The sequence below is a fragment of the Biomphalaria glabrata genome, chromosome 14, assembly GCF_947242115.1.
Source record: "Biomphalaria glabrata chromosome 14, xgBioGlab47.1, whole genome shotgun sequence".
Taxonomy (NCBI): domain Eukaryota; kingdom Metazoa; phylum Mollusca; class Gastropoda; family Planorbidae; genus Biomphalaria; species Biomphalaria glabrata.
Window position 1 is genome coordinate 24,780,627 of NC_074724.1, and position 22,985 is coordinate 24,803,611.

General features: G+C 33.6%; 2 protein-coding genes and 1 non-coding gene across 13 annotated transcripts in view; 1 reads left to right on the plus strand and 2 right to left on the minus strand.

Annotated features, from left to right (window-relative positions):
• LOC106055202 (ATP-binding cassette sub-family G member 4-like) overlaps window positions 1-10,678 on the minus strand; it is a 62,926-nt gene extending 52,248 nt beyond the window's left edge. For 6 of the 8 annotated variants that reach the window (XM_013211390.2, XM_013211388.2, XM_013211389.2 and 3 more), the window contains exon 1: window positions 10,530-10,678. The gene's annotated coding sequence lies outside the window, so the exon portion shown is untranslated. Of the gene's footprint in view, window positions 1-2,977; window positions 3,784-9,951; window positions 10,093-10,529 lie in introns of those variants that run through there. The other 2 variants (XM_056011658.1, XM_056011659.1) reach the window with 2 other exon arrangements.
• Window positions 10,679-10,897: 219 nt separating this feature from the next.
• Window positions 10,898-10,968, plus strand: Trnag-gcc (transfer RNA glycine (anticodon GCC)). The gene has a single exon. It is a non-coding gene; the product is annotated as a tRNA-Gly (tRNA).
• A 5,113-nt stretch (window positions 10,969-16,081) lies between these two features.
• The window catches only part of LOC106055189 (neural cell adhesion molecule 1-like), a 128,970-nt gene continuing 122,066 nt past the window's right edge, over window positions 16,082-22,985 (minus strand). For all 4 annotated transcript variants that reach the window (XM_056010086.1, XM_056010089.1, XM_056010087.1 and 1 more), the window contains one exon: window positions 16,082-22,266. In XM_056010086.1, coding sequence (XP_055866061.1) covers window positions 22,180-22,266 — 87 coding nt within the window. In that variant the 3' untranslated portion in view covers window positions 16,082-22,179. The remainder of the gene's footprint in view (window positions 22,267-22,985) is intronic.

Below are 22,985 nucleotides of genomic sequence, written 5' to 3' on the forward strand. Positions count from 1 at the left end.
GGCTCAAGCCTCTTCAAGGGGACTTATTCAACGTATAATACTACATCTGTCAAGTACGATTTCTTTAATTTGTTCGATATCAAACAAAATAATTAATTACCAATTGTTAATTAACTAATTTTTTTTATTGTCTCAAGTGTTGTCAGGTACAAGAAATAATTGTGCAAGATTTCAGCTTGATCCGAGATTGGGTGTGGAAGAAATAACGTGCACAAACTTTTTACCAGACAGACAGACAGACAGAATGAGTTGATTTAGGCTTTGTAAAATTAGTCCTATATAAAGTCATTTTAGAGAAGTTCGAACACTTCTAATTTCACGCTAATAGATTCAATGGAGAGTCTAATTATGTTGAGCAGTTTCAATGATACGGTTTTTTTTTTCTCTTTCGACCTATAGTTTTAGGAAATACACCGAAGCGTTTTCCTCTTCATACGTATCTCAGGTAGCTAAAGGTAATTGTTATATAACAGTAGACATTGGAAAGCGCTACAGGACGAACAAGCCTCAGCTAGACAAAGATAACTCTGGGTTAATAGAGTGCATTGACCTCAGCTAACATTCGTTAAAATACATGACACACAAGAATTAATTTAACCCCTTCAATACTAAAGGTACATTTTGTTCAATCAAAGTCCGAGTAAATCTACATTTAGGTACATGTTGGCATGTGTATCCAGCTAATGGTCATCACGTAGTGCCAATGTACACAAATTTAAGAACAAATCAATGTTTCTGATTAGTTTCTCAAAGAGAAAAAAAAGGTCATTAAAAAGTTTTCTATAGAAATAGTCAATCAATACAGTCAGACAAGACTTAATTTGCGCCAATTACTCTTAGGCCTGCGGGCAAAGGAAAAAAAAAGAAGCGTCATGAGTAGAAAGTGCCGCTAAGTCTTCTGAGTAAAATATCTCAACCAATATAACAAGCAAAATTAAAAAAAATGATATTTAAAAAGGTATATCTAAGGGGAAGAATTCTGCACTTACAGTTTATCTCTCAATAATGGAGAAATTATTTTCTTAATTCGATATCAAACAAAATAATTAATTACTAATAATTAATTGACCAATTGGTTACTTTATTAACTGATTGATGTTTTGTTAGGTACAATAAATGATTGCTTAAAGTTTGAGCGATCCGAGAATGGGTGTGGGAGAAATAACGAGTAAAATGATCTAAGTGGACCAAACCCTACGTTTTTAGCCCTATATGTGAATACTGAATGAGTCATTTCCCTTGTTGGTATCAAAATAATTCATTACAATTAATTGACTAATTGTTCATTTTTTTAAATTGATTCATGCATGCCTTGTCTATGCCGATGAATAATTGTGCAAAGTTTCAACTGATCCGAGAATGGGTGTGGGAGAAATAACGTGTACAAACTTTTTTATCAGACAGACAGAATGAGTTGATATAAGCTTTGTATTTTAAAAAAAAGAAGCTGAGTTTGTTTTTTCATTCTATTTTTCAACCAGAAAGTGCAGTGTTATATTGGAAATACCTAAAAGTGTAATCAGATAGGAGCACGAATAAAATAATATACAAGTCGATTTAAGACCTTCATTACAGTCAACAGACCCACTGCATTTCTACATCAGGCCTTAGTAGAAAAGAAAATTATTACAAGGAAAAGTAGTCAGGCACACATGATATTTCGTTTAATCAAGTGAAATTTTTAAAAAGGGGGATGGGCTACAGATAGTGTAACAATAAATAACTATTTGTAAATCAATACTAATGATACTATTTTCGACAGTAGGGTGTGTTCATAATGTGCGAGTGTGTTAGAGGTGGTAGGGGAAAGAGAAAGTCAAGGTAGACCCTATTAAATTGCCTTAATTGATATTTGGTACAACGGAATAATCCACTGGCTGAAGTAGGAGATAAAAGGCTTCACACTTTAACCATTGAGGAGCTCGCTAGGACAAGCGATCGATGGGGGAAGAGGGTTATCACGGGTTATTACCCTGCCAATATTACTGGAGTGTACAAATACTTCAGATAACTGAGTCGGCTACACAGCCACGCTGGTAGCTCAGGGACGTGCTACTCGAGGGAGTGCTAGCCAAATGAAAGGGGGAGTTTCAACAGCTCATCAAGTCTCTTGGATTGAAAATAACGGAAGTTTTAAGGTATTACCTACCATATGAACACATCAACAAACTGCTTTATTTTTGTCGTCTTCAAATAAGTTCTATGCGTTCATGGAAGTAATATTACAACGCAGGCTACGTAACGTCAAACACTAATGAACGGGCATGTGCTACGAATGTTACTGAACTACAAGATTCTGAGACAGCTGAGGAACTCTTGACAAAGGTCGCAGGACACACAAAGCCTATTGTTCTGATGACTGATTGTTGTGCATTTCATTACGCTTTAAAAGAGCGTCTCGGGATAAAGCGAACAATGAAGACCCCAAAGTGATATTGGAATGATTTGTGTGAATAGTGTGGTCGTATGAACACGTCACAATAAGAAAATCCTAAAAACAAAAGCTGCCAACTAAATGTAGGCCTACATAGTGTAAAATACCTCCCTTCCACAAACCTTAGCCCTGAACCAAAATATTTATCATGTGACATTTTACCCGTAAACGTGTTGGTTTATTGTGTAAACAGAAATATCGGCAAAAATGTACTTTAAACATCACATTTACTTAGCAAATATACACATGTTGATCATAAGTCAGATTGCTCAAAATAATATCAACAGATACTACCAAGTGACTCCTCAGATAAGTGACTTCTATTGCAACATAGATCTAAAGCATAAAATTAGCTAGAACAGATACATTTTTACATGGCAATATTATAAATACTAAAATATTTAACTCCATATTTTATTTGTATTTTGAGACTAAGACATTATAAATCAGGACATTAAGGCATACCTAACTGGAGAGATGTGCTGCCTTAATCAATGATGATTTTTAAAAATAGCCTAGATACAAGTAGCATTTAATACTTACATTCATATTGATGGATTTCATTTACGTAGTTCTCTTTCAAACGTATGTTTGGAGAAAAACATATTTCAATAACTCCGAGAAAGAGAAAACTAAACAACGAATGACACAACAATGAAATGCCTTGATCCGGTGTTGAGTGTCAGTATCCAAAGCCCATCAGTTTATCACTTCATCTGAGTGGAATAGTTTGAACCTACCAGACCTTGTTTCCAACCTACATACACGAAGGCGCCCTACCCACTCAACCGCAAGTCCAGCAAAAAAGTAAGTAAAAAAATAAAAGCTCTAAGTGGGGACTGCTTTAAATAACAAAGAGATAACAACTAATGATAAAGGACGTGGGGAAAAAAATATACTGATATTCAATGACAATGACCAAAACCGCTGCACTTGATGAATGGCCCCAGCGAGAATGATAATGTATAATCAATCAATCTATATTTAGCTTCTATTGACTAAGAACATATACACTATCAATTATATTTGTTGTCTTGACTTACTAGATAAATAGCAAAGCTACTAAAGGATTTGAAATGGCATCTACCTAGGGACATGCAGGCTTCAGTTGCAATTAGAGGAGATGAACACGACTTCCAATAGCCTTCTGGCAATTCTAAACCCCTCAAATCTAGATGATACACTAAGAACAATTTCTCATTTACAATATAAAAAATTAACTGTAGAATCAGACATTTTTCTATTCTCGTATAATTTCTAATGTTTGGACTAATCAATAAAAACCGACAAACTATTAAATGAAACTCTGGCAAGCAGACTTGGTCTCCAATGCAGCACCATTATTCATTTTGTTGTTGTTCCAAGCAAAGAGAAAAGGCTCTCTTTCTCTCTAAGTTGAGTTCAATCTCTAAGCATTCAAAAAGCTCTGGCAATGAACACATTGAAAGGTATGTCCTCGATCACTTCCCTCCCATTGTATACGCACAGATGCTTATTAACGGTTAGGTGGGGGGGGGGTTTAAAATCGCATCTGCACTCATCCCACTCTTTTTCCCCACACACAATTGACCCACTTGCATAAGGATCTTGAACAAACGCTTTTACCTTCTCTTTCTTTTCAGTCCCTAGCAATAGAAGAGACTATGATTCATGAAGTAGATGATCAGACAACTCAATGAACTCCACTACATTGTAATTCTTCGACTTTATCAGACAAAAATAAAAGACACAATAGTGGGGGGTAACCCCTTTCTCTACAAAAGGAAAAGACGTGCATTCATCTCACAGTTAAATAAACCTACAGTGGGATTAAACTTAGCTCGAAGTCTGGAATAAGTCATTAAGTTGACACTGCTCCCAAAAGTAAATGTTTAGTCATTACTTTAAACTCTTAACACAATCGTAAATTCATCGACAATGGAAACGTAAACGGATTCATCTGAAAGTTATTTTCTTGTGAACTTATATTTCCTAAACTCGACCAGTTGTTTCTTCCAACAAAGCAACAAATACTTCATAAATTCCAAGAGAATAATTATAGATAAATGTTATATTTTCCTTACGGTGGTCGCTCATATACAATCCAGAAAATAACTTAAATCCAGGGTATACAAATAAGGGACAAATATAAAGTTTGATAGTCAGTTGTGAATTTGCATCCTATTTCAGTACTCTCAATGTGACTTTAATCTTTCCATTTTGCAATATTTTGTCATTATATTATTTGTGCCAATTCAGTCTTCAATTCAAGTTATTTAATTAGCCTAATTTGTAATATTAAAGCCGGTATTCGAACTCTAGCCTCCATGACTGGTAGCCAAGCGGTTTTAGCCACTCAGCAAAATCTTAAAATTAGTTATTATATCTATTAAAGGAAAAAAGAAGTGCCATGTTAGAAAAGGCTCTCTAATAAAAAACAACAACATTCCGCTAACAAAATATGTAAATGCTTTAAGCCAAATAGCCTTAAATAGCCTTCAACTTAGAATGTAATGTAATATATCTAGTAAGACTGTACTAGGCGCGTACTTTAAGCTTCAGCTAACAAAGATGGTAACAAGGCTTTATAGAAAAGGACGACTGTTTATGTCAGCCTGACACAGAATACACCGCGTGTTACAGACCACATTCCTCGTGCTTCTGTGTCTACCTCAATAACCAATAGCATCAATATAACGTCACATAATGAAGAACTGCAAATCATTATTATCTAATGACGCATCAACGGTCAGCCAAACGACCAGAGACTAACAAGGTAAAAATAAACATCTTTCCAATATACTGGAAATAGTTCCAATGTTCAATGCTCAACAATTGTAGGCCTATTTGTAAGAGAACGTCCTATCAGAAAATTGAATTTCATCGATTTCAAATGTGTGTCATGTGTAAGCTGTCCTAGATTGACCAGGCTGACAACATTTCCTTGTAGTTTCTTTGTGCTACTGTGCTACCTGATGGGGGACACAAGTTCTACATTGACTATATAAGACCTGCTTAACACGGTGTGGCTTCGTCTGTAGCATGCGTGAAATTCAGTACTTGGAAAACTCTTATTTACTATCAACACCCAGACATAAGTATACGTTGCATTTCCTTTCCACCGGGAGAAGGGGAGCTCATATACTTCAGCTTTAACTAATTTAGTCTGTTCTACTAATTAAAAGTGGGTAGCTGGTTAGCAGTAAAGTTTGACACCCCCTCAAAAAAAAAAAATAAGCATTGCTATTTTTATCAAATTATCATCACTCTCGATACACTGATAAGCTTGAGAGTGTAGGGCAGTGTAGGTAATAGCATCGTAACTCTACAACGATTTGCTTCATTGAGTTCAAATGCTTACAAACTGGCTCTATGTAGACACATATAAAGTACGTGTGTGTGTGTCGGGGGAGGGGAATGTAAAATATGACCTTTTTCCTGGTCACAGAACCTTGCATACCCATGGGACGTCGAGCACGTTACCACATGAATATATTCATACTTCTATCAAGCCACACAGTTCATATCATTCCTCATTGAAGCCACCATTAAACTATGGTTCTTATTGCCTACTGATGCAATGCCGTTGACAAGAATCGTGTAAGTCTGCCAGTTAACCTTGGCCTGGTAACATTATATACCGGCTTTATTTCGTCACATTCAAAGACAGACCTATAAGGACGAGCGTATCTCCAATGAACTACTGGAGTAGCTACATAGTAAAGGGCGTGATGCTACACAGACACACCCTAACAAGGTTTAATTTATAAAACTACAAATACTGTCGTGTAGATTTCTACTACTACAGGTCGGCTACAACAAAAAATAATATACTACCGACCGCCAGATTGCTTGCAATACAGCTTTAACAGTTCAAAGTATCTGACTTCAAGTTATTTCCTAATAATTGGTTTCTTGGTGAATGTTTACTAAATGGTGTTGTTTTTTAATGCATAAAAAATATTCACCCAGAGCTCGAGTCCTCAATGGGAGTAATTCAACTTATAACACCACATTTGTCAAGTACGATTTCTTTCCTTTGTTCAAGATATCAAACAAAATAATTAATTAATTAGTTACTAATAGTTAATTCACTAATTGGTTAATCTTTTTTTTAAATTGAGTCTTGTGTTGTCAGGTAAAAGAAATAAATGTGCTTGGGTGTGGGAGAAAGAACGTGTACAAACGTTTTATCAGACAGACAGAGTGAGTTGACTTAAGCTTTGTATCGCTTATGACTTGTATTGATTCTTGAGTTGGAAAGGTGAGGCGATTAAGATTAAAAACAATCTAATGTCATGTAAGCCAATTAATCCACTTTATTTGAAGACCTGCCAAATGTAAAAATAACGCATAACAACAACAAAAAATGAGGAACTTATTTCCAGACGTACGTCTTATAAAACAACGTCAATCCGTTCCAAAAGTATTTATATGCACAACTAAAACCAATGTACTACACCGAGTGCTCATTTTAGATGCGCAGCACTCCTCCTCCATAGCTCACTCTTCTCTCTACAAGTCCAGTCAACAGGACCTAAACAAAGTGGCCATCTATTTTTGCCTGTGCTTGTTCCAAGGATAAATTAAACGTAGGAAATGTAAACACTATCATTTCTTTCAGGCATAGATTGGATTGGCCTGTTACATGGACGGCAGCATTGTTTAACAACAGAAGCCCAACTATGTATGCAACCTAGATGTGATTTATTAAGTTAATCTCTCAGATCAAATTGTCAATACTGTAATCATAGAGCAAAAGCAAAGTGGGACATTCACGTCTATTAACCATGACTTTTTAACGTGTTGAGTAACATTGAAGTGGGTCAAACCAAATGTAACCCACTTTCCTGGTTGTTGTTGTTTTTTTCCTCCAGCCTATATTCGTCACTGGCAGAAGCAAGCCAGAGGCTGGGAACCTCTCTACTCCCTTCCCCCCATCTCTGGTAGGTTAGGTTCATGTTGGCAGCGAATGAAGGGAGGGACGGCAATGAACAGAACAATGTCGTCCTGCTTCAAACACAGACACGTTGGAGGAATGTAAACACAAATAAACACACAAGCCTTGGTGAGCACACACCCACACAGCGTGTATCCTAAAAAGAAGAGAAGAACGCATGCATCCAATCTACGACAATTATTAAAGCGATAATTAAGAAATAGACGTTATTGCATCTTACAGATGGTTTACAGTGCAGAATTAAAACGGAGTGAGCTAGTTCTAATGAGATGTATGAAGACAATGCCTTCAACAATTTATGCAGATATAACTTTTTATGATCTATGATCTTCTCAAATTAAAGCAACTTAGCCTAATTCTAGAAATCTGTAGCATGTATTTATTTTCATCCTCAATATCAACGCCAGCCCTTTAAGAGATGAGACCAAATCTTCAACCGAACTTTGAATTTCATTCCCTTTGGAAGTATCTCAAACAAAAAATAGTCAAACTGCCAAAGGCGAATCGAAGTGTTTTAATGCAATAAAGACCACCCCATTCCCCATTTTCGTTATTACATTTAAAAAAACAACTAATATTGAAAGATAAATGATTTTTTTTTCGAGGGAAAAAAAAAGAACAACAAAGAACACGTACAGTTTGCTAGTCTGACCTTTACATCTAATTTATGCTACACCAACAGATCTCTCGGCAGATCTCTCGGAACATTGCGTTCTTAATAAATATAGACAGTTGTTTTTTTTCAGCACAATAATTATCACGAGTTATCTTTAAATCTATCGGCTTATTCAACAAGAAGACTTAGTTATTAACTAAAGCACTAATAATAATATAGTTAAGTCTTCCAATAAATAAGTAAGTAGCCATTATGGCCATTAGCTTGTAAAAAAAAAACAACACATTGTATTAGTAAGTTCTCGAAAAGAAAGAAAATAAACAAGTCAATGTAGATGTAAGATACACTTCTCCACTAACAAAAACGAAGTTAATCTCTAAACAAACGTTCTATATTTGGTCCTCTTATTTTAAATATAGGCCTACACAATTATGGCCTGCCTATCACGTAGACAAGTTTCAAGAGTTCTAAATTTATTTTTTTTAACTTTTATTAAAGATTCAATAAGGTTCTACGAGACAGCTAAACTGAGCGGTCAACAAAAAAAAAAAAAAAATGAAACAATGAAGGGCTACGCCAACAAGGACAAATAGAGAGAGAGACAAAAGAACTAAAAGTACGTCATTCAGGCTGAACCCAAAGGAAATTTTTTTTTAAAAAAGTAGTATGCCTAGACGGACAGTCATGCGTCTCAATTTCTAGATACCAGAAAATTGTGCTCAAAATGTGTATCCTGACAATTTAAGACCATGAGGTGGCCTTGGACCAGGTTAAGGACTAGCCATCGACATTAGTAATTAAAGCCACCTTTTGAGACTCGCTGTGAATGACAACATCTTTTATTACATGCTTGAGCTGAATTTCTTGTCTTGTGTTTGTAGCTACCCAACAATGAACAAGAAACGAAGTAATTTTTTGTTTAATATGAACATCAAACAACATTTTCATATCATAGAGTAAAAGCATATTGTTGTTTTTTAAATATCAGTTATTAAATCACATTATGTCAAGTCAATTTGATATAACTATACAATTCTATACATGAATATTATATAGAGTACATAAAGGTGTAAGCTGTAGGTTATTTAAAAAAAAACAACTAAATTGAGATGAATGAAAATAAAAAACCAGTTCAATCTGCCAATTAGATCTATACAGTCTAACATTTAGTGTCTAATCTAGTGTACAAGCCAGTTAGCTGATAAAAGCTTTTTGTCACTGAATGATTCTGATAAGATAACACGTAATAGTTATTGCCTATATGATGTTATGTACATCCAGTAATTGACAATATTGTACGTCTTAATTGCTGGCTGGTAGGGTCAAAGTGCAAGTAAAAAGAAAGGTCACTTGAAGTCAAGTGAATCTAGGCTAAAGGTTGAGGTTGGTCGCTGACACGTTAAATAGAAAAAAAAAAAGAGAAAGTGCAAAAAAAAAAAAAAAAAAGGTAGGCTGCACTACATTATGAAACTATTAGATCTATAAGCTGCACTAATATAGAAGGAGTAAGAACACGAGAGAATAGAACAAGTCTAATAATATAAGGCAATACATTATATATTAATGATTAATGCTAGCGCATATTTATAGAACCCAATGAATGCAATATGAATATATAGATCTATACATCAAAGATCTAGATCTATCGAAATAGGCTGTATTAAAGGACCGTGTATATGTTTATATTAGTATGTATTGATAGATATTTCTTTACCTTATCTTATAAATTACAGATGCTCCTTTAAAAAAATACGATTTAGGTGTATCCATGTGTTAAACTATTTAATTAGAGACAAAAAAAAAAGGCATTGGTTTTGCTGTCTGACCGGGGCAGCCCGTTCTAAACTAATACATCTAGATTCTAGGCCTAGGGAAGAAAGAGCCCTTATATTCAACTTAGTCAATAATTTTGTATAACAAAAAAAGGTCCGGAACAAATGACTGAAATGTCCTCTTACTTACAAAGATTATCTTAGAACGATCAGATGGCACCCTAAGTAATAGTATAAGTATAGTGAAGAATCCAGATCTCGCCTACACTACAGTACTCGTCTCGGGGTATTAGATTATTAGATCTAGAATCTAAATATATAGGGTATAGGCCCTTTTATATATAATATTTATATAGGCTACTAGATCTAGATCTAGTCTAGCAGAGTAGATAATAAGATATCTAATTAAAAGTAATTAATCTAGATAATTAATTAGATCTAGATCTAGAATCTTATATAAATCTAAAGTCTAGATCTAAAATCAAAATCTAGATTTAGGCTGTATAAATAGTCTAGTATAAATGGTATAACTGTAAGGCTAACAATAATAAAGTTAATAAACAGTGAAAGTAACAGCTGACGACGTAAACAAATGCCAAGACCATCTTCTGGAATGGGTTATTTTTAGCTTTCAGCACATCCTTACGTCTGCTGGGAAGAAAAAACTGACATAAAGACAATATTTGTTGCAATATTACAACACTGGAATAAAGATACAGACGAAAAAAAAGCCCACTAAAATTTAACTAAAAGCTGGGATTTCCTTACCTGCTCTTACGGTTCACAAACAGTAATGAAAACCATCCACTAACTAAGAGTGTAAGGAAATAAAAGTATAGTTTATCACTTTACTACTGATCCAAATAGAATAACACACTAACTTGACTAAGATAGAATAACCTTTGTTTTCATTCTACCATCTCTTGTCACGTGATAGATCTATATTCTATATATTTTACCTTAAATGTGTCAAGTGTTCTCTGCCATCCAGATTAAATAATTTTCAATTTTTTAAAAATTATATTAAGAATAATAATATGTAATTAAAATTTAAAAAAAGGGTTTATAAAAATATATGTACTTTATTGGAGAATTAATTATAACATATATACAACAATTACTCTAGTGTATTTGTAGCATCGGTGGTCTAGTGGTAGAATACTCGCCTGCCACGCGGGTGACCCGGGTTCGATTCCCGGTCGATGCAAATTTTTTTTTATTTGGAACAAAACAGCTTTATCGTCTCTTGGATTAATTCGTGGAAGATACTATTCCATTATAATCTACCTTTGTGTTGGCATCTATGTTGTTAATGTTAAAAATGTTAATGCTTAGTCAGATTTCCATTATGCTAGGGCCCATAATATAATCTTAGTTTTTTCTTACCCTTCCTCCTATAAAAAAGAAATTATTTTTGATATTTAAATTTTAATAATATCGGTGTATGGACCTATGGGTTATATATACATATATATTCCTTGGGCGTAGCCAGAATTTTTTTGTCGGGGGGGGGCGATATTTTATATATATAATCTTTATTGTCGTAAGGAAATTTGTCTTACAATTTGTGCATTACACCAAACAAAACATTACAACTATTAAAAAAAAAAAAATGCACATCAGTGGCTCCCACCAAACTTTTTTTGTCTCTTAGACCCCTTGTCATGTTTTATGGTCTTCGGTAGACCCCCTACTTAACCTATTGCATTTCTGCAGATTCATCAACATTTCGTTACAATAATTTTCTAACTGTAGCGAGTTGTAAAGTGAAAAGGTGATTTAAGGCTACACATCAAGTTATAGAGATATATTTTTTATTTATAAAATTCAAATTTAAACCAATTAAAATAACAATTATTATTTATTACTCTAATCACCAAACACACTGACTTTTTTTTAGGTTGTTTTTTGGCACGTCTATTAGACCACTTTGGGAATCACTGAGTACATTCACATCAGACTCACTTGAATCAGATTGTTACTATTTAATGATTTGATAGCAGGGGAAACAAAAGAGTTTTTGTGTCTGTTTGTCTTTGCTATCGGTGTCTTGTATCACTTTTGTGATGGTAAAATCATAAAATCCTGACCTAAAGGGTGATTTTTAGCGGCCCCCGAAAGGGGAAAAATCGCTATAAGTTTTGTGTTGCCTGTCTGTCCGTCTGTCCGTCCCGTTTAGATCTCGTAAACTAGAAAAGATAGTGGAAATCCGACATCGCAATATTTTAGACCATTCAAAGTTCTGATGCAACGGCTACTTTTTTCTTTTCTGAAAGCGAAAAATCTAATTTTTTAAATCACCTATGCAAGCAGTTTTTTTTCATAAAATAACACCACTTGTACAACAGTTCACTATTAATAGTAACAGACACTTGAGGCTCTTTATTAGGGGACACAACAATTTACCATATTTTAACACATTTATGTAAACAGTTGTAGATTTTTTGTCAATTTTTTTAAATATTTGTATTTTAAGTTATGTAAGATCTGTTATACTAAGTACTAAATTTACACATTTAAAATGTTTACTATTTTTTTAAAGAGAAAAATCTATTTAGTATGCATATAAGTCAGACATAATTTAAAACAACAATTAATAACTAGTTTTTCATATTATCGCGTGTACTGCCGCATTCGAAACTCAAGACATCATGATTTTTTTACGGAAATATTTTTTTATTCTTGAGGAATAGGAGATTGGCCCTTTACAAAACAATTAGATCAATTAGATATTCATTAGGCCTATAAGACATCAGTTAGGCCAGGTTCACATCTAACCTTACATTCACTTTCACCTATCCTTTGGACCGCTGGGGCACCACACAAGATCTGTTAATCTTTTTTTCTCCATTATTTTCTGTCATTTGTCTTTGATAGAGTTTCATTCTGTTAATATTGAAACCTGCCTGGGTGGACCACTTCGGGGGCCGATTTTCAGTTTGTTTCCACACAAACTGTCTTTGTAACCTTGTTTATTTCTAGAATCTTTTTAGCTTTTTTATGGATATTTGTCTCAAACAGCTGCCCAAATGGGGTTTGTTTTTTTTTTGCCAATGACTTTACTAGCAGCATTTAGTATTCTCTGGAGTTTATTTTTATTTTTAGTGCTCATATTACCATACCAGGCACTGACAGGCAGTAATATTAAAATTTAAAATATTGCCGATGTGAGCGTGATACAACATATTATAGCTAAGATCTTTTCGCTAACATTAAACGAGGACAGTTTTCTCAGTAATCGTAATCTTTGCTGACCTTTTTTTGTTGATATAATAAGTATTTGCATTAAAATTTAGTTTATTGTCTAGGATAGTACCAAGGTATTTAAAAGTTTGCACTATTTCAATAGTCTCTCCAGCTACAGAAACAATATAATTTTCCCTCTTTTCCCTACGAAAATCGATTATCATTTCTTTGGGTTGTTGTTTTTTACATTTTATAATAAAAAAATTATCTTTACAGTATTTTTCAATGTGTTCTATTTCTCTGAAATACTCATTTACGTCTGAGCCCTCTGAGAGCAAGGCAAGAAGAGCCCCATCATCAGCGAATTTTGTGAAGGAGCAAAAAGGAAAATCATTGGTGTACAAAATGAAACACAATGGCGATGTCACAGCCTCCAGGGGCGCCCCTGTGTTAACTATGCGTGCATTTGATATTAGGCCTACATTGTTTACCCTAACCCTCTGAGGTCTTTGGGTCAAAAATGCATTAGCCCATAGTATTATATATGGACTAATCTTCAACGCTTTATTTTGTCAGTGAATAAATGAAGTTGTATGGTATTAAAAGCTGTTGAGAAATCAATAAAGAACAATCTTAAAATAAGTGTTAGGTAAGTCCAGATGTTTGTAGACACAATTTCAAATATTAAGAATGACGTCGTGTACCCTTTTGGTAAGCAAATTGTAAAGGGTCCAACTTACTACAAATCATTCAGAGGAAACATTTTAACCAATTTTTCTAAACCTTTAGACACAATGGAAGTAAGTGAAACAGATCTAAAGTCATTCATTTCCTTTGATTTGGAAACCTTTGGCACAGGTACAATTAGGGACGACTTCCACACAGATGGTATCTCGTGGTTTAGTAATGAAGTGGAAAAAAAAACTCTAGGAAAGGTTCAGCTAGTTGTTCAGCACATTCTTTTAAGATTCGCCCTTTTATTCCATCAGGTTCATTTGGGTTGACGTTTTTGAAAATGTTGAAAACTTGTTCTTTAGTGATCTCTATTTCTAAACAGTTGTCAACTTTGACATCTTCAAGGGATTTGAGTCTTTGATAATTAAAATCGTTAGTGTAGAAACGACAATAGAAATCATTTAACTCGTTGGATAATGTTTTGTCGTCTCTAGTAGCTAGATTATTTATACTTTTGACTGATATCCCACGCCTGTCTCATGTCACTTGTCTTAATCGAGTCTTTCAGCTTGGTGGGTAGTTTCTCCTCCCTTCCTCAAAAGCGACGTTGAGATTTCGTTGTGCTCTTTTTCCTTTCCTGTCTGTCGCCACTCATATATGCCCTTTTTGATGATTTCCCGTTTTATTTTTGCAGTGACCCATGGTTTATTGTTGGGGTATATCTTGATACTCTTAGCACACATGTTTTCACAGAATTTAATGTAATTCGTCACTGCGTAGACCCATTCTTCCAGATTTGAAGTGGTCTCTTGAAACTTATTCCAGTCAGTGCAGTCTAGACAACCCTGTAGTTTGAGAATGTTGTCTTGAGTCCATTCTTGTACGTTTTTTTTTTTTTGAATGACTTTGCCCTCTTTAAGTTTCGTGGGGGTAATTAGGCAGCAGTTGTACTGCTTTGTGGTCCGATGATCCTAGTGGTGGCTTTTCACGAGATGTGAATGCTCCTTTAACTGATGTTGCAGTAACATAAGTCCAGAGTTCTGTTCTCTCTTGTTGGGCATGAGATGTGTTGATAGAAGGTGGGTAAGTTAACCTTCAAGGTGTATTTATGAAAATCTCCCAGTATAACTACTGGTGCGTCCGGTGACCTTGTCTGAAACTCACGCACTCACGATTTCAGCTGCAACTTCCGTCTAGGCTGTAGGCGGAACATAAACCAGGACTATGTAAATAACACCAAAGTCTCGTGACAAATAAAAAGGTCTCAATGAGAGCGCCAGTACTTCTAAATCAGGACAGCACGTTTTGTTTTTAACCCTGCAGTTGTTACAGTACTTAATGTTAATGTACACACACAGCCCCCCTTCTTTCTTATTCTTAGACTCAGCCGTACTGTCAGATCTAACACAAGAGAAACCATCAGGAGCAATCAGATCGTCGTTTTCATCCTCCTCTAACCATTCTCTGTAAACTACAATAGACAACTTTCCCTAAAAACGTGGTCGTGTATATATATACATGTGTGTGTGTGTGTGTGTGCCGTTGGTTTTCCTGGCTGATTCAGGCAACCCATTCTATTCTCTAATGGCACTAGGGAAGAAGAAGAACTTGTACCAATTTGTTCTAGTGTAAGGAACAAGAAATATGTATTGTTTTCAATACTGACAAGATCTCCTGAGAAACTGCAGCAAATAAAGAAACTCTCACTAGATGCATAGAAATGAATTGCAAGACCAGCAATCCCTGTCATTAAGCAGAATGGAAACACAGTTTAGTCTTACCAGTTTGTTTCTTTTCAAATTCATTGATATTATTTAATTTTTGTTTCCACTCGATTATCAAATGTTTTTCCCACATGAAAGATCCAGCAAGTTACTCAATGGATAGTTCTACTTGATAAATCTCCAAACACACAACACACCAATAGTCAATACATGTTTAAAAAAACACACACATTAAAAGCTGAGGCATCTAAAATGTAACTGAATACATAACATTACATTTATAAGCAAAACAACTTTAGCAACACACATCCTAACACAAGTGATGCCATAAAAAAAATAATGTAGAGCCACATTTAACAAGGGAGGTGCAGTAGCTGAGAGCGGTAAAGCGCTTGGATTCCAAACCGGGGGTCCCGGGTTCAAATCCTGGTGAAGACTGGGATTTTTAATTTAGGGATCTTTGGGCACCACTGAGTCCACCCAGCTCCATTGGGTACCTGATATTAGTTGGGGAAAAGTAAAGGCGCTTAGACGTTGTGCTGGCCACATGACACCCTCGTTAACCGTAAGCCACAGAAACAGAGGACATTTACATCATCTGCCATGTAGACAACAAGGTCTGAAAGGGGAACTTTTTTTTTAATTTAACAAGTCAACTAAATGTTTCATGACCACAAATATCTACAACAACTGCACCCTAATAGATTCAATTGAAACTCTAAAACAAATAATACAAACATTTTAAATTTTTTATTTGTTTTTTGTTTTTATTTGTACGAACACTTAAACATTAAGATCAGGGAGATGAAAATCATTCACACAAAAGAGAAAAGCAACAGTTCAATTCACATTGTAATAATTCTAGCCATGTCATATATTGACTTTGTGTGATATATAAAAAAAGAAAGAGAGAGAGAGAGATAAGTTTAAATTTCAAAGAAAAATCTCATAGGCTTAGATTGTCAACCAAATGTATCAAACAAATTATTGCATTAAGTAGGACAGCAAATTTAAGTAGACCAAAAATTGACATAATTGTTTTTAATGATTATTGAAAAACAACAACCAAATGTATTTCATAGTGTCAAGTATACTAGTCACCCAATTGAAGAGTGTTACAGTTATTTTCATGTAACAAAACCTAAGTACAAAGAAAAATTAAATTATCAGAATGGAACATCAAATCTCCTAAAAAGTAAAAATGCTTGAAAAAGATAAGACAATTTTACAAAGTTGATGCATAATTTTTACAAAACAAAACATTGGAATCAAAACTTTAATCTCATTGATTTCAATTTAAAAAAAAAATGAATTTTACTTCACAAAGCTCAAAATGTAGTTAAGGGAAATAAAATATACAAAATTTGTCATGGACATATTTAGACTAAATAAAATCATTTGTAAAAAAAAAATTACAATAATAAACTTTGTGTAATTATATAAACTGAGACTAGATAGAAAAATTACTGGTAATACTGACACAATGTAATGGTGAACCCTCTTCAAGTTAGCCAGTGAAATATTGCCCTCTCAATCAAATAACCAACAAAATGTTGTCCTCCAAATAAGTTGACCAGTGTAAAAGTCAATAACAAGTGAATAGACAAATAATAAACATAACAATAAATGCCTTTTTTTTTTGTAATAGAATAAAAAACTAAAATATAAATCCTAAACATTTCTCTATGACATGTCTGACATCAAACTTTCAAGATGTCTACAGCCCAATAGTGTAAAGAGTGGCCAAAAACAAGAATCATTTTATACTTTCCTAAGCAGATGTCAGAAATGTTATTCAGAGTTGGGCTAACTATTTTAAAAACAAAAATCTCTTGCTATTCTAATCTAGGAATTATTTGTTTCCAGCAATGCTGTCTACCATTCAGCCACTCTGAGTCAAGTAAAACCTATACAGTTTTCTTTCTATCAAAATTATCAAAAGTGCAAAAGTGCGTATAAAAAATCTCAGAGGCCTAAGCATGTATTGAACTGAACTAGTGGGCTGTTCACAAATCTACTCTTAAGTTTCAAGCACACATTGAAGAAGTAATTGCCAAAGACTATAGACTCTATTATAAGCAATGAATACATAATGATCAAAGTACACAAGGTTTGCCTAAATACTGGAAATAATATTCAATAGAAAGAAAATAAAAAAATTAACATTTCGTTTAGCCAATAAAAGAAAATCAAGAAGGAAACAAAAAAAATTAAAAATGTTAATAGATCTTGATTCTGATTTGTTACATAAGTTTTGGATGTTCCTTCAGATATGAAGAGTTCTACATCCCACTCCTAATAGCCTGCATGAGCTCAGGGGATGGCAGTGACCAAATCAGAAGTTCAAAATTCATGACGACCCAACCATTCTACTTCTAATCTGAACATATGACTCTTTTTAAAAAGTTTTCTTTTGATGTTCCATTTTGTCCTCTATTCATTTGGTAGTTGTCATTGAAAATAAACAAACAAACAAAAATTTCAACTTGCTGTCACAATGTACCATACAAAAAATACAAAGTAATAAAAAAGAATATGTAACAAAATAAAAAAAAATGAATAAAAAAAATTATTTTAAGACAAAAAAAATTGTGAAGTATACATGAAACAAAAATGAGCGATTTTCAGTTACGCTGCCATTCACATTTAGACCTAATTGTTTTTTTTTAAAAAAAAAGGATATTATAAAAGTTTAAGCACATGAATAAAAGGCAGAAGATGTAGAATAAAATCAGAAAATAATATCAAATAGTCAGGCAAGTTCTCATGTCCTTCTTTGCATACACACATTCCATCAAAAGTTTCTGCTGTTGTTTATTTTCTTCATTGTAAAAACCTGACTGTACCAAAACATCACCACTAGCATATGGAAAGTCAAGCATCTTTTGGTCAAGGGGAGATTATTTGAAAAAAAACAACATGTATCCCCTCTTCTGTCAATAACAACCTAATAAAAAAGCAGAAGCTTGGTATAAACAAATCTAGGTCTCAGCTCTGCACGTAATAGGCATGTGCATTACTATGTTCATAGACGACAACAATAGGTTATATGTAAGCTTATAAATAATAGTTGTCACTTCACAGAGCAAGCTTTTGAAAAAAAAAATACAACATTTCAGCATAAGTAAAATCATATTAACAGTATATAATATGTAGCTAAGTAGCAAATATGTGTTAAAAAAAATATTTATAAAGAGTGTTTCATCAGAGAAATGTACATCATGAGTTGTGCCTCATTGTTTGAAAATTGTTTTCTGTATTAATCTGTGTGAGCAGAACAATGTCAACATTGGAGAAACAAACTAGTTCTACATCTTGATTGGGTTAGGGCCTAACATGAGAACATTATGGAATCATCATCTAAAATATTTAGAAAATCCTTAATTGTAAAAAAGGGTATATATTTGAAGAACGATTTAACATTGCTAATAGGTGTGTGAGAGTGGGTGCATGTGTTTGCATGGGTGTACATGCACAAAATATGTCTAGTGTAGATTAAACTGGTAGTTGGTGTTTTAGTTTCTGTGAGCAAAATTAATATCACCAGCCAGTGCTCATCCATAAGTTTTTAGCTTTTACAAGCTATCTGTCAGAGCTAGGATGTTTTTCTGATCAAGTATTTTTAGTGTTAAATTTTATGCTACACTGGAACGGTAGTGGTCCTACAGATCAATCATTTTATATTCCATTTTCTTGAATAATACACTTTGCTTATTTGTATGCTCGGATTATAATCTGCTATAGCCCATAATTGGCTCGACTGCCAATTGTGACATGCTACCCCAGTGAAGTAAAACGAATGAAAATGTTGTTCATTCATGCTAAATGCTATTACACCTCCATGATGAACATTGTTTTGGGTTAGTGTCATCAAATGAGTTGGCAATAAGTGCTCCCTTGTTTTGAGCTCAACCAACTGAGTGAAAGCAGTACCTAACAGTTCTGCCTGTACTTCTGTGTCTATTAGCTGTACTCAGACAAATGAAAGCCACAATGTCTACATGTGTGTAGTTAATGTTTGTGGAATGTTAAATGGACAGTAAAACTGGCAGATGTATAATTAATTGGTCATTTGGATGAAAATAAAACCCAACTACATAATCTATAAAAACCTTTCTATAAGTTAAGCATTTTAAATAAAAAATATCTGAAACCCTGTGCAATAAAAAATGTTGCTTCTAACTATACATATTTGTTAGCACATATATATTTAAATAGTAATAAATAATACAAAGTACTAAAATAATCATGATAGTAAAAATGGATACCATATAAATGAATGTGTATTATCAGAGAAAATAAATAACAATTTGTTTTTTTAATTTCTCACTTTCAGTTTAAGAGCAAAGTTGTGTTTTTTTTTTTTTGTTAAAGCTATTAAAAAAATTATGAGATTCAAAGAGTTTTAAAAAAAATGGATTTGCTATGACATCACCACCATCATGTGAACAGGATTTCAACAGATGTAAAATCAAATCATTTCAAATTACCAACACACAAAAGCAGAATGTAAAAACATATAAATGAAACAAGAACACCTATTGAGCACACCTGTCTCTACTATGAGCACAATTATTGTTGGTTTAGCTTATATACAATATGAGGAAAGGCTATTTTACGAATAATTTTTCTAATAATTTTCCAAGACATTATAGTTGTCAATTTCAAATGATAAAAAAAAAAGAACAACAAGAGCTCTAAACTGACAGCTAATTGTGAAGATTTCAGTTTCTTGCTGCCGTTGAATTAGGTTTGCACAGAGTCCCTCTGCACCAGTGTTGGGCTAAATACTAGAGTGAGGAGCATGTACACAACACATTGTTAAGTACTAGTACCAGAAAGAGATAGGATCTGACAGATGAGAGTCACAAGACAACACACAAAGAGTTGGCTGTATTACATATACCATACAGTTGTTCTGTCTTATACACATGACTCTGCTGGTTGGATGGATAACGAACGGCTTTAAAAAAAATGTTGGTACCAAGAAAACATTTTGAAATGTACACAATAGACACCAGATGAGGTTTGTTTCCCATGGTTTAAACAGGCTCATCTACTCATCATTGATTAGCCAAACAATCAAAGTGGGTTTGGGAATGAGATGTCTCTCTATACCTAACTAGATAAGCTTGTAATATTAAGTTTTGATATTGATTCCTGGTGTCCATTCTTTGTCTTAGTTAATTCATTGTAAGTTCCCCAACACTTCTACCTACTATACAGCTGAAGTTTCCCCCCCCCCTCCCTCTCTTTTCTTTCTACATCTGATTGGTAGAAGCAAATTTGTATTAGGAAACACCATTCCAATATGTTTCTTCTCTACATAGCTATGACTTAACATGAGTCACAGTGTATACCCTAAGCACAAGAGTCTTGCCGATACTGTTTTGGTGTTTGAGTGAGGAAATAGCCCCTAATGTCTCACTCCTGTCAGGTCTCTTTTTTCCAAGAATTAACACTAGATATAAGTTTCTTGGAACTGAGGGAAATTGGTTGCAATTTGTAGAACACTGACAATCAATGGTATGAGCACATAATATCTAACCAAGAGACTAAGTTGGAAATGTAAAAAAAAAACAACAAAGTTACAGTAAAAATGTTTACTTTACTATTCTCATACCAGTACTTATGTAGCTGGTTAAAAAAAAATATTTTGTTGGTACTTCAGTAGTTAGTAAAATAGCTTCTACGTATTTATTACAATGCAAGAACCTGAAGCTCTTTTCCTGAATGAGAACTTTGGCTACAAACTCCAAGTTTAATACTAATATTTATCATTTCTCAGCTCCTTTTTAAACTGCAATTAAATAATGAAGAAAAGGCACAATAAAACTTTAAACAAAAATTATTAGAAATAAATTTGAAGCAAATTAGCTATTAGTGGAGTTAATGATTCAGGGGGAAATAATTTGTCACTACTCAAAAACAAACAGGTAACTCCTTGTGCTCTACCACAAGCATCCAAAGCTACAAGCTGTGAAGGAGGAAAAGAACCAACTGAACTCAACAGAATACAACTTGAACAGACAAGAGATCAATGTCTCGTCATCACATTGTACACCCGTCTAGACAAGAAAATAGCAAATACTGGGACATAGAAATACAGAATGGATGAGAAAAAAAAAGTTCACTTCAATAATGAGAAAATAAAAAAAAACGTTGATAATGAAAGTTTATCTTGTTGCTAAAGATTGTGATCAAAGTTATTTGATTGAAATAGTGCACCATAACTTTGATGTCTACATTTTTATACCTGCAAGTCAAATCTTGAAAACAAAATGTGCTATGTTTAAAATATAAATGTGACAATGGCCTCAAGCTGACTCCTAGCTAGCAGCATGATGATGCACAAAACATGTCTGTTTTTTCAGTCTTTATGGATCTCAGACAAGATCTAAACTAGGTGACATATTTGAAGAATTAGAAATTAATTTCTAGATAATTATTCATTTAATTACTTTAATGAATTGATGACATTTTTTAACTATGGAAATTTTTCTTTCAATGGACAGAATTTAGCAAAATGTAATATAAAATAAATGCTTCGCTATTTGCTTGATTTTGGATTTACTTGCAATAATCTCTTAGTAAAAGCAGTCACTAAGTAACAACTTTAGACTGCTCTGAGACAGCAACACTAATAATATTCATAATGTACTAAAACTCTCACGTTATTTGAAAGGAAATGGTAAAAAAATAAAAACACCTTCAGTGGAAATAAAATAGCATGTATCTGAATATTTCATGGTTAGTTTTTTTTTTTAAAAAAGCCAACTACAAAAATGATTGTTTCCCCTTGGAAAAGAGCTCTTCAAACTAAGTTTATTTGTTTAAGCTGCAGCATTCTCTGGTTTTTCTGGTGTTTCTGGAGTTATCTTAATTTCTGTTGTAGCTGTAGGGGTCTTCAGCTCTTCTGGCTGAAATAAACAGAAACATAAGGTTGGTATTTTTCCCATCAAAGACGTACAATAGTATTTATTATAAATAAATATCTTTTTTTATAAGGATTTTAAGCACACAACAAAAAAGAAAAATATAAAAAATACTTTTTAAAAAACAAAGCTTCTATGGAGTAATATTGCATGAATTGCATCAATTATTTTGAATCAATCATGTGATTAATTTTTAATAGACCTAAACTATTTTTATTGGACGTAAACTATTTGTACAAACAAAAACATTTTTATTACTGTTTTTTTCCCCCAATTTTCATTTTCAGTATTCTATGAGAATAGACCAATCACTTTTGTGGACCAGTTTTTTTTTTTCTTTTGGGGATGGGGGGGGGGTTCTGAAGGAAGGTGCGTGTCCATGCTGCTTTTTCAATAGCAAAAGCAATCCTCCATGATGGAAAGCTGACATGCTGGCCACTGAGCTATGTAAGTACTAATAAAAATTGAAAGTTTTAAGATTATCTTTTGTTACTTTCCAATGCTTAGTCAACAACCTAATTCTCTACACAAGGCTTATCTCACCTTAGCTAGTACTGACTCTATAAAACAAAATTAATTAGGACTTATTGATAAAATATTTGATCTTTTTTTTATTGATTCATGTGTTGTCATTGTCAATAAAAAATTGTGCAAAGTTTCAACTTAAGTCAAAAATGGGAAGTGGGAGAAATTATGAGTACAAG